The sequence below is a fragment of the Notolabrus celidotus genome, chromosome 3, assembly GCF_009762535.1.
Source record: "Notolabrus celidotus isolate fNotCel1 chromosome 3, fNotCel1.pri, whole genome shotgun sequence".
Classification (NCBI taxonomy): Eukaryota; Metazoa; Chordata; class Actinopteri; order Labriformes; family Labridae; genus Notolabrus; species Notolabrus celidotus.
In genome coordinates this window covers 33,637,006-33,652,747 of record NC_048274.1, presented here as the reverse complement: position 1 = coordinate 33,652,747, position 15,742 = coordinate 33,637,006, and the positions used below count along the sequence as shown (strand labels likewise).

The 15,742-nt window shown below is 39.9% G+C and overlaps 1 protein-coding gene across 1 annotated transcript; it reads right to left on the bottom strand.

Annotated features, from left to right (window-relative positions):
- Positions 1-2,068: 2,068 nt before the first annotated feature.
- On the bottom strand, positions 2,069-13,139 carry leo1 (LEO1 homolog, Paf1/RNA polymerase II complex component). The gene is made up of 14 exons (XM_034680815.1): positions 13,008-13,139; positions 11,143-11,276; positions 10,406-10,743; positions 8,685-8,893; positions 8,398-8,502; positions 8,156-8,250; positions 7,789-7,937; positions 7,438-7,522; positions 7,200-7,294; positions 6,965-7,099; positions 5,248-5,383; positions 3,984-4,176; positions 3,769-3,866; positions 2,069-2,504 (listed from the first exon to the last, which is right to left on the bottom strand). The coding sequence occupies exons 1-14, from the start codon at positions 13,063-13,065 to the stop codon at positions 2,277-2,279; spliced, it is 2,058 nt and encodes a 685-aa protein (XP_034536706.1). The 5' UTR covers positions 13,066-13,139; the 3' UTR covers positions 2,069-2,276.
- Positions 13,140-15,742: the final 2,603 nt, after the last annotated feature.

Genomic DNA, 15,742 nt, shown 5'->3' with positions numbered 1-15,742 from the left:
AGAGCAGAGGAGATCTGACATGATAGTACTTAAATATCATTTTCCATTGAGTTTGATTTTGTTTGTGAGTTAAGGTTTCAGAGATGTCATTTTCTAACCGAGGAAGGTAGTCTGTTCCATACCTCTTAAATCAAACTGGAGCACAGACTTTTTGTAGGGGCTGCATGAAGACACTGTGTGCACACAAATTAATAGCATTTATTTCCCCTTTCTATCTAGTCAACCCATATCTCCTTTGGCTACTAAGGTGCAAATAAACTCTGCAATGTGGCGTGTTAGAATAATGGTTAGCACTGCTGCCTCATGGTGGAAGGGTTGAGGGTTCTAATCCAAGCCAGGGCTTCCCTGATTGAAGTGAAAGTGTTTTGTCTTTTCCTCGACTGAAGTGTTGACCTAGATTTTGCATGTTTGATATAACAGCTAAACACACCTCAACAAGTCAGCACTGCAACGTGGCATGATAGTGTGGTGGGTAGTTCTTCCAGCACTTAACAAAAGTGTTTAAAGTTTCATTCTAAGTCAGGGTTTTCCCAAATAGAGCTGGAGTGATGTGGCGTTATCCCACATCACTCTATTGAACCATTATTTTAAACACCCAGACTGAATTTTAAAATAAATAAACCCTTAACCCTCAAGTCTGAAAGCCTCACACTGCACAGGAAACTATGACTCTGAATTACCAGACTAAAAAGGAAAGTCTAAGAACCCCAATGAGTGAGCACTGCAAGTGGTGGTAGTGTGGTGGTTAGCACTGCTGTCTAACAGTAAGCTGCTTCATGTTTTAAATGCAGACTGGGACCTACCGGTGTAAAACTAAAGAGCTTTCACCCACTGGAATGTGTTCCATGATTTTGAACCACCAGGATGAACTAGGAAAAACATAAAACCTCAGAAAGCTGACAGGTAGCATGGTAGTGTGTTGGTTCAGTCTACCATCTGTCAATGAGATGGTTGTGGGTCCAAATCCTGGACATGAGCTTTTATTGTGAGATGTTATTGACACCCTACTGTAGTCTGAGATGTGCTTTTGAGCTTCCGAAGCAAATGGTGACAAACAACAAAGAATGTGAGCAAACATAGAGTGTTCAGGAAATTAAATATGTGCGAATTAAGCAAGCAAATAATTTTATTCAAGTCTGATGTGAACACAACATAAAGGGTGAAGTCAGACTTGAGCGCTAACTTAAACAGTGTTTTTATTTTTATTTTTTTACTTCAAAAAGTATCACAACAAAGTGGCAACAATAAATCTTCTTAGCTTAAATCTTTAAGGACTAAAGAAAATATTTTACATGGAAAAAAGAAAAAGCTGCTCACAGCCTGTTGCATTGTTGCATCACTGTTTAAGACTTTGGGGTGGCCAATCAAAATGTAAGGGGCTGTCTGTAGAGGGTATTTTAAATATCAGATTTCATGCTCATAGTTTTCCCATCTCAACAGGTGCCAAACATTTTCCACTATGCATTGCACAATGTTTAATTTTGTATGAGTCAAGATCTGAATTTGAGTGTTAGTCTGGTGCTGGGTCTCAGGGTTGTGGATGCTTACAGAAATAAAATAGAAAGGGACGGTTTTGCTGATGACAACCTTTCATTTTCAAAGGTCTATTATTCTCTGCTATGCTCCTTCTCCTTCACTCTCCTCTGAGCTGACAGGTTGAGGGGGATCCTCTCTCTCTATACTGTAGCCTCTTTGTCTCAACTCCAAAATCCACTCCTGTCAGGTGGGTTTAGTTGGTTCATTCAGCAGCAGATAAGATTTATCCCCAAACAACCCTCCCCACCTTTTTCCGTGAGGGCAAAATTTAATCTACATGAACTGGATGAACTTTAAAATTACTGCGGCACATATCTAAAACTAGTTTTGTTGTGATGAGAGTCAGCGTTATGCAGTGGGTGTCACTGTGAGGCTATTAACCTAATTTAATCTCTGATAAATTCAGAACATTTACCCCATAACCTCCTTCTTGTTCAAAAACTGGACAAATCTTTATGTTTCATAATCTCACAACAGTGTGACTCATGCATATGAATCATAATGTTACAAAATAAAAAAGGCTTTTGGGCGCTTCAGTTACATAAGACAACACATTCTTTATTTTCACCTCAGCTGTACAGAACATAAACAATCACACACACACTCACCCACACAGACACACATACACACCCACATATATGTCTTAAGAAAATCTACAAAACAAGATGCGGCTGTTTATACGCCATGTGGGCTCTGAGCACTGATAATACAGTGAACGATAAAAAAACAAACAAAAAGGATTATTCGTCCTCCTCGGCCTCTCCCTCTTCCTCTCCCTCTTCCTCTCCCTCTTCCTCTCCCTCTTCCTCTCCCTCTTCCTCTCCCTCTCCCTCTTCCTCTTCCTCTCCCTCTTCCTCTCCCTCCTCCTCCTCCTCTTCTTCATCGCTTATCACATATTTCTTTGCCTTCTTGGTGGACGTTTCTTCTTCGTCGTCCTCTGCTTTTCTCTTGCCGGATCCCTCACCCTCCTGCACAAAACAAAACAGGAGACATGACTCTCTGATGTGAAATAACACCCATGCTGACAGAAGCAGACACTCTGTACCTCTCCTTGGTACTTTCTGTTTGTCATGTTGCTGCTGATCCACTTCTATTCTGGCAGAGCAATAACTTTCTGCAGAAACAGTCTGTGCAGAATTAACTGCATGTTCTTTAGGAGGACGTATGTGCCCCATCCCATTTCCAGTTCACATGAGGGTAATAGGACAAGTTTGCTTTCAATCTGCACTGTGTATTGCATCACACTGCCCCCTATCTGTGCAGCAGGGTAATACTTTCACAAGCAAAACTAAAAATAATCAAACAAAAACAAAGACATTAAGTAGATGAAAATTAACAGGTAGAACTTAAGGGCTCTTGAAAGGAAACATTTAACACCACAATTAAAAGTATTTGTAACGTCTTGGCTTAATTTCAAAAGCAGATTTATGTAGTTCTAAAATGTCTACAAAAGAGAAGGGAACACAATTTATATATGACTGATCTTCCTTATGAGAACTTGTTTCATGTATTTGAAAACTAGGAACTAAGGAGGAACTGCAAAGTTAAGCTGAGACGCTGTTCTGTTGGACAAAACCTCTGCACCCTATAGAAAACTTTCCCATGCTGCTCCTGTTTGTCAAGGCAGATGTCTGTCTAACATGAGTCTGGTTCTGCTCGAGGTTTCTGCCTGTTGAAAGGACGTTTTTCCTTGCTGCTCTAACTAGCTAAATACTGCAGGGTGCAATGCTCATGGTGGATTAAGATGAGAGTCTTACCCTGTCTTGACGTTGGGTCTTTATTAATAATTTAACATGGAGTACAGTCTAGACCTGCTCTGTTTGTAAAAGCGTCTTGAGATAACTTTTGTTGTGATTTGGTGCTATACAAATAAAGATGGACTGATTGTTGAATTACAGATCTGGTGTGATTACAGTGAATCTGAGACCTAGTTGCAAAAAACTGTGAAAAGAAAAAACAAGAAGTGAATTGTTAAGCAACAGAATGATAACAGGATCTGGCATCATTTAAACAGCAGCCAGGTTGGATTGAGGGGCAGTTTGAGATTTCCTAGTGGAGTCAGTGATTATTCTGATCATTTTTTGGTACGTGTTTTACACTTGCTTGTGCATAACCGTAATGACACATGATAAATAAATAAACCTTGGTGTTTATTTATCTGCTGTGACAATGGTCTTTATCAGGATGATCTGTTTCTATCTTTGAACATGTAGCACTGACTACTACACCCACCTCATCACTGTCAAGCTTCTTGGCCTTCATCAGCCTCTGGGCCTTGTCATCATCAGAGCCTTCATCACTGTCTGAGGAGTAGATTCTCGCTCGCTCCTCTGGATTAGAAGAAAAGAAAAGGAGGATGTCCATTAGATCTCAGTGACTTGAAATAAACGTACGAGGAAGATTAAAGAAAGAAGGGTGATTGTGGTTGAATATCTGATCTTCCTCACCTCTCAGGCCTCCTCCTCCCTTGTATTTGCTCTTGATTGCTGCCAGGCTGATGGCTTCCTCTCCTTCTTCCTCGTCATCGTAGCGGTCGGGCTCCAGATAGCTGCTGCTCAGGCCTCTCTGGTGTTGCTTCTCCCTCATCCTCCTCTGCTGGGACTCTCTGCGGATGGAAGCTCGCAGACGCTCCTCCTCTTTCTGCAGGGAGAGACACAGCAGAGGAAATTAATGACAGACAAGCTTCGAGTTTGAAGGTGGTTTGATGAAGTGTATTACTAGCAAGTAATTTAGAATTTTTCAAATAGATGAGAAATTCACTGTACTTCTATTAAATCAACGAATGAAGGCTGTTCTGTCATGCTGGATTTGACCCCATTTCACCTCTCTTAGTAACTCTAATGCTAACTTAGCAGCAGAACAACTCTGATACATTGTTATACCTCTGTCACACCAACACTGGCTGAAAAGAAGCACAAGAAACTAATATCTTCCAGGTGCCCTTTACATTTTACATGTTCTCTTTTAATATTTGCTGATCTCCGTCTGGCTATTTGGGCAGGCTGCCTGTCCAAAACTCTCCCAGCCATCCCCACAGCTGAATAAGCTCTCCTTGGCTCTTTCAACTGCAATCAAGATGCCCGTTGAAAAACAAACAAAAGACAACAAATTGCTCAAGCTTCTGTTGTAGTTCAGTGCCAGGACAAGGGAACTGAAGGGCTGAGGAAAGTCTAGTGTAGTGGCATTCAATGGGATACTTTACCGGGTTCTACACAGCTTCAGGCTCCAGATCATGCTGATGTGGGACTTCACAGATACAGTGATGAGTTCAATGTCTCTTAGATAATGTGGGTATGCAAGACATGTGGCATGTGACTACTCCTGATATCAAAATGTTGTTTGTTATATAAACAGTTGGAAAAGCTGAACACTGCACATCTTCATCACGTACAGTCAGAGTGCCTCAGTGAAACTCTAAACTTTGTTATCAGCAGAACATGTTTGGTTGACAGTAGATACACAGCTAGCCCCTCCCCCTCCCCACCTCTGACTGGCTGACATGGTTTCCATTAGACTGGACACTGTGTGACCTCATTATGTAAGCATGTCAGGGTTTGACTTTATGTAACCGAGCCTGATGCTGGTCACCAACTGGCCCCATGTGACCTTCTTAGGTCTCTGTGGTAACAAAGGCATTCTCCGCCTGGGTACAGGAAAGACAAACAGAACGGGAACAGATGGACAGGGTGTGTGTGTGGTGGTGTGTGTTACCTTAATCATTTCGTTGCGATGAGACTCAGGATCGCGTCCGGCCATGGGAAGGATTCGGATTTTCTGTGTTTTTGAGCAGCGGTCAGCCAAGGACAGGGTCATCTTCCTGTGAGTGGCGCTGTCTGTAGAGTGGGGCCTGAAAGTACAAAGAGAAAACAACACTTGTGTCAAATTCTATTAAATTCTACTGTACTTTGTATTTAATCTTTCTTTAAAACATTAAAATGGTTTTCAGTGGAATTTTTTTATCCCTTTCTTTAGTTTTTAAACTTGGTTTCCTCATAACGTGCAAGAAAAGCCTCATTAACAATGCAAACTGATGATTTGCATTGCAAACTGGCAAAAACAACACAGCTGGCTGCCAACCCTGCATTAGTCTACACATATAAAAATACCCTTTTTGGGACTTTTGCATGGTATGGAAAAAGTTTGGGGCAGAAATATGCATCAATATGCAAAGTGAACAACATGGTGTATTTATGGTAATGGATCATGCTTGTGCACTGATGTTGGCAGTTAAAGCTAAAACAAACAAAGCAGTGGTAGAAAAAACTGCTATATTGCAAATAATGGGAATCATACCAAAAATGGGTATATGTTTTAGGAGGAAGGCGATACATTTTACTGTTTTTGTAGGTATAAATATGTACACAATGTCTTCTGCTGAAATAAGCAACATGTAATCATGACTGTTTGTTTGCAGTAAAACTACGCAGTGCACCATTAGGGATCACACACAGTAAACCTTTTGGCTTGAAACTTGCTTCGGACCTCCAAGAAAAAAAACAGCGGAGTCATTTTCCACACTGTCCCCTGCAAGGAGGTCTTTCATCTTCCTACACTTTTTATGAAATCACATCTGTTTTTGTTTTGGTCCAACAGTAGTTTCCACGGAATCAGCATTTCATTCCAATTCCGCCTGCATACATGCCAACATTAACGGCTGCCTCAGCTTAGTGTTTTCTAAAAGGAAGAAAAGCGGCAATGACTCCAAAAGAGCTTAAACAAGTCTCTGAATCATCACCTCATTTTAGGTTCATGATCCTGCACCAGAGACAACTAGTGGCTAACTGAAGCATGACAGATTTGCAGGGGGTGAAGTTGTGTTTTTTGCCTTTAAGATCACTTTATGATTTCTGAGCTTCATTAATTAAAAAGCTATTAAAAAAATTAGCTTTCTACTTCAATGTGTTCCACTTCTATCTAAGGTTCCTAAAGCTCCTCTTAAAGAAATAACTCTTACCTAACCATTTGTACACCTCAGCCTTAATCCTAATCAAACTCTGCTCTGATGATTGGACCCGATCAGCACAAATGGTAATGTCCTGTCTGAGTGTGTGGAGGCCTGCAGCGCTTTAAAGCAGCTTTGGCCCCTTTCCTACTAGACCCATGTGGTCCCAGAAGACAGAACATCCAAAGTGGACTCGGGGGCGCTAAGAAGCTTAACCGGCTCTCACAGGGAGGAAACCTGGGCCAGCTTGCACAAGGTGATCCAGGGACTTACACAGTACACTTCTGCACAGAGCTTGAATGAAGGCTGCTATTGTTGTTGTTTGGAATTAGAGACACCCTGGGGTTTATTTGGTGCATGTACGGCTGTAAGAGAGCCAAACAGAAGAGGAGGAGGACGAGGACGAGTGTCCCCAACAACTCATACTTCCCTCTCTATGTGCAAGACTCTGGTCACCTATACAACAACGATATGTTTGAATGTTACCTGAAGGTGAGTTTGGTTTTGAATACAGCCTGTCCCTGAAGTCCAGTTCCCTGTCTGATGAACAGGTGGTTGTGGTCTCCCTGGAGAGGAGCTTTGTAAACATCAAACACTTCATTCCCCAGGTGGAGGGACATGCTGTGGCAGGAAAGACACATTTCAGAAGCATGGAAAGTACAGAGAACCAGCTGTTCTCAGCTAATAACCTCAAACATCCAGCATGACAGTACGCACAAACCTGCCGTCAGACCATTTGACAATACGAGCGTTACTCTCTCGTGTTTCGTTCCCCTCCTCGTCTCTCTTAACTCGCCACCGAATCGTATTCTCCACCTGGAGAGGATGAAAAATAAAGTCTGTCACATACTCATGAATCTTAAATCTTTAAGGAGCTGATATAGCTGCAATGTATTTCCTTTGCATACTACACAGACAGCTACAAACACAAATGTAAACACACATGATCGACAACAAACCTTCAGTTTGAGCCTCGTCCGCCCCTCCTCATCCAGCATTTCTTCATCCTCAAATTCATCCTCATAGTACTGAGGGTCAAAAGGCCTTAAGAGGAAAATCCAAAAATAAATCTGTATGAACTTACACTGTTGTAGTCATCATGTGTCAACGAATTTCGCTGAACACCTAAAGAAAGATTTTCTTAAACTCTTACAACTCTCCTTCTAAAGAACTTCTAATTAAAGTATCAAAATGAAGTTTAGAATTTTGATTATGTGTGTGAAATGTGGCTGTTCCTTCATCATGTTACATCATTTTAAAAGAATAATGAAGTTAAATAAGTGTGTTTGTTGTATTTCTGCGGTTCCGACCTTGGCTCCACCGACAGGAAGTTAGGAAGCTTTACAAAATAAAGGTCAGATCCCAGGTCTGTGCTGACTTTTGGGATCTCTACTTCAATACGGGTTTCAGGCGCAGGTTCCTCTTCTGGGTGATCGCCTTCCATCCCGTCCTCTGTATCCTGTACACACACACAGATAGAGAGAAGGAGAGAATATTAAAAAAAAGAAAAATGATGATTCACTGACCTTTGATAATAGGGATTAGCTTTGAAAAGCTTAGTGAGAGGCTCAGGGAAAAAGAGATTTGGGCACCCGTATAAAAAACGATTCTGGGTAATTAAAGAGGCTTAATGATTGGTTGAGGAGAGAGACAGAGATGGAGAGGGCAGACAGATACCAGAGGCTGTCCTGGAGTTGGAGGCTTGTCTGCGTCGCTGTCAGAAGAGATGTCATCTGCTTCTCCAAACAGGTCGTCTGCTGCTGATGCCTTTTCTACACAACAGAATGAAAGGTGTTTTAAATACCTGATAAAGCAGCTTATATGGAGGAAAAATTCAGATTAGAACTGTAGATTTGACTTTGAACGAAGCTGTGATGTTTGAAGTATAAACAGACGGGTACAAGTGATCCCTTTCTTACGTTTCTTTGTTCCAACATCACTGTCCGAGTCTGAATCAGAGGCCAGCTTTGCTTTGGTTTTCTGTCGGAGGAAATCGTCTTCACTATCGCTGCCCTTTGCAGACTCTGAAAAAGGAAATCGAACAGTTGACAAACTGCATGATATACGGTAAACCAAAAGGTGAAGAACACATTAAAGCATCTCAGAGTAAATGAATCTGAGGGTATTTATGGCTCTAATCCTCTCATAATATGTGTAAATAATAACACAGAGGGTTGACTCATGATCCGGGTATCCTTCAGAGTACCTGGCTTCCTGTTCCTCGGCCCCTCGTCATCAGAGTTCTCTCTTTCTTCATCAGAGTAACGGCGTTTCTCCTCCTCGTCCTCTGATTGGTCGCTCTTAACTCCCCCTTCCCATTTCTCATCATCTGATTGGTTCTCTCTTCCAGAAGCTTCTGCCTCAGAGTGAGGGGTACCGGGTGCTGACTGCGGGGTCCCGGGGTCGCTGTGCACGCTGTGTGTGAAAGGAACATATTGAGTGAGCAAGCATGAAATGATAACATCAGGTTTGTTGTTACTTTATTCACATGAAAATAACATTTTGTGACCAGTGCCTGAAAAACAAGTCACTCAACAGGTTGAGAGGATCAGCAGAAAGTACATGGAAAATGTAAACAGATAATTGGTTTAATTAATTTAATAAACACTAAAAACACTTAACAGTTATTAAGCCTCTTAAACGTGAGGCGCTGCTGCTTTTCAAAGGTTTCTATCAGTGTTTATTGGATTTGGGGAGTTGGTTCCAACAAACAAGATGAATGACGCATTGTGAGATTCTGGTAATAACAATTTGAGCTTTTCTTTTAAAAATAATTTGAGGGAATAACGAACAAATATCACCAAGAAATATGATTGGTTGCAACTGAAGTGGAAGTATAAGGCTGCCAACAAGCTGTTTTCCTTCATTTATAAAATCTCTGTAAAAGACTGAAACAAACAACATGTTTGTGTCAACCCTGGTCTTAGTGTTGGTCTCAGTCTAAGGCCTATTGTTCCATATTAGGAACTAGATATTTACAAAATTCGGTCACAACTACATGGTTTCAGTTTTAGAGAGTCTGGGAAATGTCTTCAAACTGCTAGGCACTGTAGAGTAAGAAAATTCTTGGAGACAACTTTACTTTGAAAGTATCAAAAATGTGACACTCTGTTTTCAGCAGCAGGATGGTATTTGTTGGGTTGATACATGAAAAACTACATTGCCTGAGTTCATTTAAAGGGATAGTTAGGTTTTTTTTAAAGGGGGTTGTATGAGGCAACTTTTAGCTCAGACTGCAGGAACGAGACTCAACAGAGGAGAGGAGAGAAACCTCTGTGTTAACTGGAAAGCAGGAGAGATCTCAAGTTATCTGGTGGTGCAGGTATGTAAACTGTTTGCCCAAGCACACAAACCCACAGAGGACTTGGCAATAACAATATTTCAGGATATTTCTGAATCAGAGGATACCAGCAGCTCACTTATCAACCAGAGTTCCCTCAGCAGCATAGACCTGGTTAGCTGATCAGTGGGCTGCAGGTGGAAACCACATACTGTATGTATTTCATCGAAAATGCTTTTGTAATGGCAGAGTAAAGTGCTGAAAAAATGTCTTACTATGTACAGCGTACATTTGCAGAGGTTGATAATGTAGCTACCATTCCAGCTCTCCAGAAGGGAAAGATGTACTTATTTGGTTTCATAGGTTTGTGACACATGATGGCTCTCTAAGGACCAGAGAAAAAAGCTCCATCTGATTTGCATACACTACAAACACTTGTTAGTGATTAACTTGTTCTTGTTTGTCCTCTGAATTTTGTCATAGGAAAATATCCTACATCACAAAAGAAGTTTGTAATTTATCTCTATAAAAAGACAGTGCTTTAATATTTCTGTGCTTCTTTGACAAACAAGTCTCTGAAGAGCTCTGATCCAGCACCGCTTCATCTCACTTCAACAACAAGGAACATTGAGTGCTTGACATTGTACCTTCTGTCCGAGCGCACACTGCCCCTCTCAGAGCGAGGACTTCCTGCTCCAGACATCCCACTGCCAGCGGGGCTTCCTCTGTCAGACCTGTGGCCCCTGTCCTCCTCATCTTCATCATCGTCTCGATGTCCCTGCTCTGAGCCGCTGTGCTGCTCAGCTTCAGAGTGATCACCCTGGTCTGAGTGCATGCTGGCGTCTGATTGGTTCCCTGACCGCTCAGACTGGTTGTCGCTGCCGCTGCGCTGACTGTGTGGACTGTGCGGACTGCGCTGACTGCGCTGACTTCGTTGACTGCGCTGACTGCGCTGCTCATCCTCACTGTCGTCTCCGAACAGCTCCTGTTTGTTCAGAGAGAGAGACAGAGGGGCGTTTAGCTGCTGTACAAATCAGCATCATCATTTTGAAGTGACTGTTTCTAGCAGGGTCACAGTTTCTACGGGGGTGCTTGACGCCTGAGGTGAACCTGCAGGTTTGATGAGCTGCTGGGGGGAAAGTTATTTATAGATGATACTTGGGGAGCTTCAAAACATTCAAGAGCACTGTACTTCTCCTAATCTTTATGAGCGCACACAAACTATTCCAGTTATGCTCATCAATAACTAATCAGAGAGAACTGCCCTGTAAGCTGGATTATTAAAATAAATACAAATAAATATCACTACATCAAATGTCTTTTTTATCTATGCAGGTTACTTCTAGACTTGCATCCTCACTCTTTTTTTCAGACTGTCACAAACCTTATTGATACTGGGTTTTCCTCCCTCCTCATCATCATCCCGTTCCCTCTCACTGTCGCTGCCGCTCCCTGAGGCGTTGCTTGCAGATCGAGGTCTCTCCTGCTCTGAGTCTGAACCGGACCCAGAGCCAGACTCTGAAACACAACACGACAGATGTTTTTTTATGTAGTGCAAAATGATTTTTGTTACTGTCAGTTCACAGCGGGGAATGCTAAGAGTCAATAAAGCAAAATAGAATGATCAGTTTCTTAAGTGCTCTGGCACAACTGTTGATTGTCATTTACTTATGATTAAAACAACATGACACAATGATAGATCATTATCTCATTACAGCTTTTCTGAATTTTAGAAAATGCTTTGAGAAAGTAGACTACACTGCCTTTGTTAAATAAAAATACATATATTTTTGAGAATGTTTCTTCAATTTAATTGATCTTGTTTTGTTAAATGGCAAATGGGTTTCCCACAGTGTATCGCCACAGAGTAAAAGATTACATTTAGGTCCTTAACCGCTTTATTTAATCAGATCGGAAATACTTTATTTATCCCGGGGGGAAATTCAGTCATTAAAGTTGCTCCTATACACAATAATTAAGAATATAAAATAATATTTATAGAAGAAGTAATTAATATGATATAAATACAAATAAAACGAAAATAATGATAATAAAAGTATGTACAGAAGACAAAGTAAGCTGTGTAGTAATAAATAGTTGATGTCCCCAGAGATCAGGAAGAGGGCACTCTATTTAGCACCAATTCAAATTAAAACCTGTATCATGAGGGAATAAACAAATCTCAAAAATTGTGCATCTTTATCTATAGTACATTTTAGGGCCAAGTTTTGGGCAGCAATGCATCATATTTTGCAGAAGTAACACATAAAGTGACAGCTGAGTTACTATCAATAATATCAATACTGTATTTTTTTTATAAAAAATAAATTACAGTACAACCAAAAAAAGTATAAATGTGTATATTTGTGTGCATATGTATTATTATATGATTATTATTACTGTTGTTTAATTGCTTTATTTTACTTAGATACATTTTATTTAATCATTTATCTTAACTTTCTCTTTGTGTTTGTTTTTGATTTTCTTTAGGGGGGTTGACTTTCCAGTGTTTTGTCTCTATTTGTGCATGTGTACACGAAATGTTAGGGTTTCTTATTGTCATTGTGAAAAAGCCAATAAACAAAGTTTAATAAAAATAATAATAAAGTAAATTACAGTAGCTTATTCTGGGAGTAACACGATTGTATCTGCACCTTACGCTGGGTGCAGGAAAAATTTATTAAAACATTTTTATATTTTCGACATAAGGAAAATTATTTTAAATGGTTTACATCGATGCATAGGTTGGTATAAAGTCAAATCACGGTCAGAGTATCTTGAACGTTGTTTTCACATAATGATTAACATCTTACATGTGGCTGATCACAAAATACCTCCGAAAAAAATACAACTTTAATTTGTTTGCATTAATTTGTTTAAACCCGACTTTGAGCTCAGATACCAAACTAAAGCTGAATCAAGCTCAGACAGAACATCATCCCTCTCAGCTTCATGCTAACGCTGCGAGCTAGTAGACACAATTTAACTGAAAGTAAAAGCCACGAAGTAAAAAATATACAACATATATATATAAAGAGGGGAAAGGAAAACAATCTTAGGCATGTTTTTAATGAAGTTAAGTTAATGAACCATAATTAAAGGCTAACACATTTCAGTTTGGAGCTTCCTCTCCTCGAGCATTGTTCGTCCTAATCAAGCTAACTACAGCGCAGCATGAGTAACTAACTAAAGTCAGTTAGATAACTTCACCAGGAGATTACTATTCCAACATCTCAGAGACTAAATTACCTCGCTGCTCATTGTCGCTGTCCCCATCACTCCCGAACAATTCATCCATGTCCGCCATTTCTTACAAAATGTAGAAACAAATGTGATCTGCAGGAAATGATCTCTGAGGAAAGGTTTTGTTTCCGGGTTCAAATAGAAGCCTAGCTGAGGGTGCAGTGACGGTGAACGACCACAGGGGGGGCGGTATACTCAATGGATACAGAAGGGTCTGTGTGTTCAAGTGTCCTCAACATTGCAGACTTCAGTACATACAAGCTTACAGTGTTTACGACTGAATAAACACTAAAATCAAAAGTATCAAACAATTATCAAAACCTTACACGCAAGGAGCAAAACATCGGCCCAGATCTGCACCACTATAAGCACAATGTCAGTCTCACTTTTTGCAAAACAATACACAGTGATTTGAAAACACTAAACACACTTTTATACACTTGACACTTCATTGCAATTCCAAAGCACTGACTGTCCATTTAACACAGCTATGAACCAATTGGTTAAACACAGCCATCAGGTGCACACACACACACATGATTGCTTAATTGTAGACACACAAATCAGGTTAAAGCACTATAAAAATGCAGCAGGTGAGTTCACCTGCAACTGGACACAGTATTTTATGTTTGTCTGATAGTGTTATGCACAGTACTGTAGTAGCATGAAAACTGGGACATGTTTTGTTGACATGTTGACTGATTTTGGTCTATAGAGAGAAATAAATGATATTTTCATCAGTATGCAGCATTGGTTGTGTGTAGTGTTTGGTGAATGTATTGTATATTTGCTCTTTCTGTGTGTACTTCACTTACAGTACTCTTATCACTGAGAAGTAGAATTGCTAAAAGTGTTTTAGGTTAGCAGCAGCAGTGTGTAACTGGTTCAAACAGAATTCAGTCATATGAAACGTGTGTCATATGGTAACAAAGTTACACGAGTGTTTCATTTTGTAAAGGATCTGAGTTGTTCTGCTACTTGTCTGTGTGGTTCTGTGAATTGTGTCTAGAGTTCTGACACAATGGGCCCTGTTTTCAAAATTGTGTTTAAGCCATCAAAAAAAACTGTAACATGTCTGGCAGATATGTTTCTTGTTTGAATATTTTTCTTTAAACAAAACTCACTGACTGAGCAGTGATAGAACATCACAAGTAGAACATCCCACATTTGAAGAAATCTTTCATATTAGGTCTAGAATAGAAGGAGCGCCACTTTTATAAGTCTTACCAGAGTGCCAGACACTTTTACGTGGATGCACATATCTGTACATATTCATATTGGAAGTACAAGATCATATTTTGAAACGCAGAAATTTATATTTGTCTAAATTGAAAGCCCATTCAGGTAAAACACATATTTTAACTTAATTATTATACAATTCATATTCATTCTTTCTTTCAGTTAATTATTTTAAATGTATTTATTTGTACTGTACCTAGACTCAACACTTTACAATTTTCATCCTTGCATTTGTATATTATATTTTTGATGATATGTTTTGGAGCAACTGTAATGTCCCACCGTCTCCCTAATATGAAGTGTTTCTGGTTCTGACTCTGATTGTTCTTCTGTTTTATTCAACTTGTGTGTTTAAGGCAAGTACCTAATATCTGTTAACCTACTTGGCATTAGAGCTGCTTCTGATTTTGAACATGTATCCTTTAAAGTATAACTGATGGCATCATAGTGCAGACCTTTTTCAAAATGGGAATACTACATCAGAGAGTTTGTTGTAAGTACTTTTTTCAACTCGAGAGTCAGTGCAGCTTTTATTTGTGATTGGCAAAACGTGAGTCTAATTTTTCCTCAAGTTCTGATTGGCTAAACCTTTAAATGGCTCCGCAGTTTATCTACTCCAGCTACATATTCCATCCATCCAAGACCCAGCCTAAATCAGTGGCCATTCATCCATCCAACCTGCAAATATATCACAGAAGAAGAACCATGTTGACTGCCAGTCTGCTACAAACCCAATCTTCAGCCACTATCTGTTTCCCCGTGTTATAGATATACTAAGATGTTTATTATCTCTGGTGTAAAACTGATTTGTAATGAAGTAACCTCTAAATTTGAATCCCTTTATCAGATTATCACACCTGATTTTAGCAAAAGCGAACTACATATTTTTCAGCATCCATGTCTCATCCAAGAGTTTCTGGGTTACATGCACAGCATCTTGTTACAACGCACATATTATGTGAACTGAGAGTGCATGCAATTCAATCTCCCTGCTATTGTGTAACACACTGTGGAGGATGATCTCTCCCTTATCCATACAATTAAAGGTAAGACAAGGTTTCTATTTTACACAGAGTGTTTGGGTGTGTCACTGTGAAAGAGGAAGGTGAGACATGACTGATAGGTTCAGCTTTGATCAGGTCATCTTTAGTGACAAAGGAGAGCTCAATCTGTGTGTCTGTGTAAAATGTTCCATGTGAAAGCATGTGTGTGGTCTATTCAGGTCTGCATGGTATTTGTTTTTCAAATCAGTATAACTCCATTAGACCGGCCTCATCACCAGGGGCATCTCATTGGGCTCCATCACCACAGCAAACTCTACAAAATATAACATTGCTGCTATAATACTGGTTTATTTGAATTAAACAAAAATATGTGTTTAAAACTATCCTTTTTTATTTTTTGGTCTGTTTGTTTGTTTTGGTTTTTATTCTGCATGTTCCTTGTTAATCTATGTTTGTATGTCACTGCAAATATTACAATAAAAATGTGATCACAAAAAA

What these genes read in the sequence shown, in the direction of transcription:
- leo1 (XM_034680815.1), bottom strand. Translation starts at nt 13,065, where the DNA reads ATGGCGGACATGGATGAATTGTTCGGGAGTGATGGGGACAGCGACAAT. An exon ending in AGTGTGCGCTCGGACAGAAG is followed by an intron (nt 8,894 to 10,405) that starts GTACAATGTCAA and finishes TTTCACACACAG; the next exon opens with CGTGCACAGCGACCCCGGGA. An exon ending in TTCCTGTCGGTGGAGCCAAG is followed by an intron (nt 7,523 to 7,788) that starts GTCGGAACCGCA and finishes TTTCCTCTTAAG; the next exon opens with GCCTTTTGACCCTCAGTACT.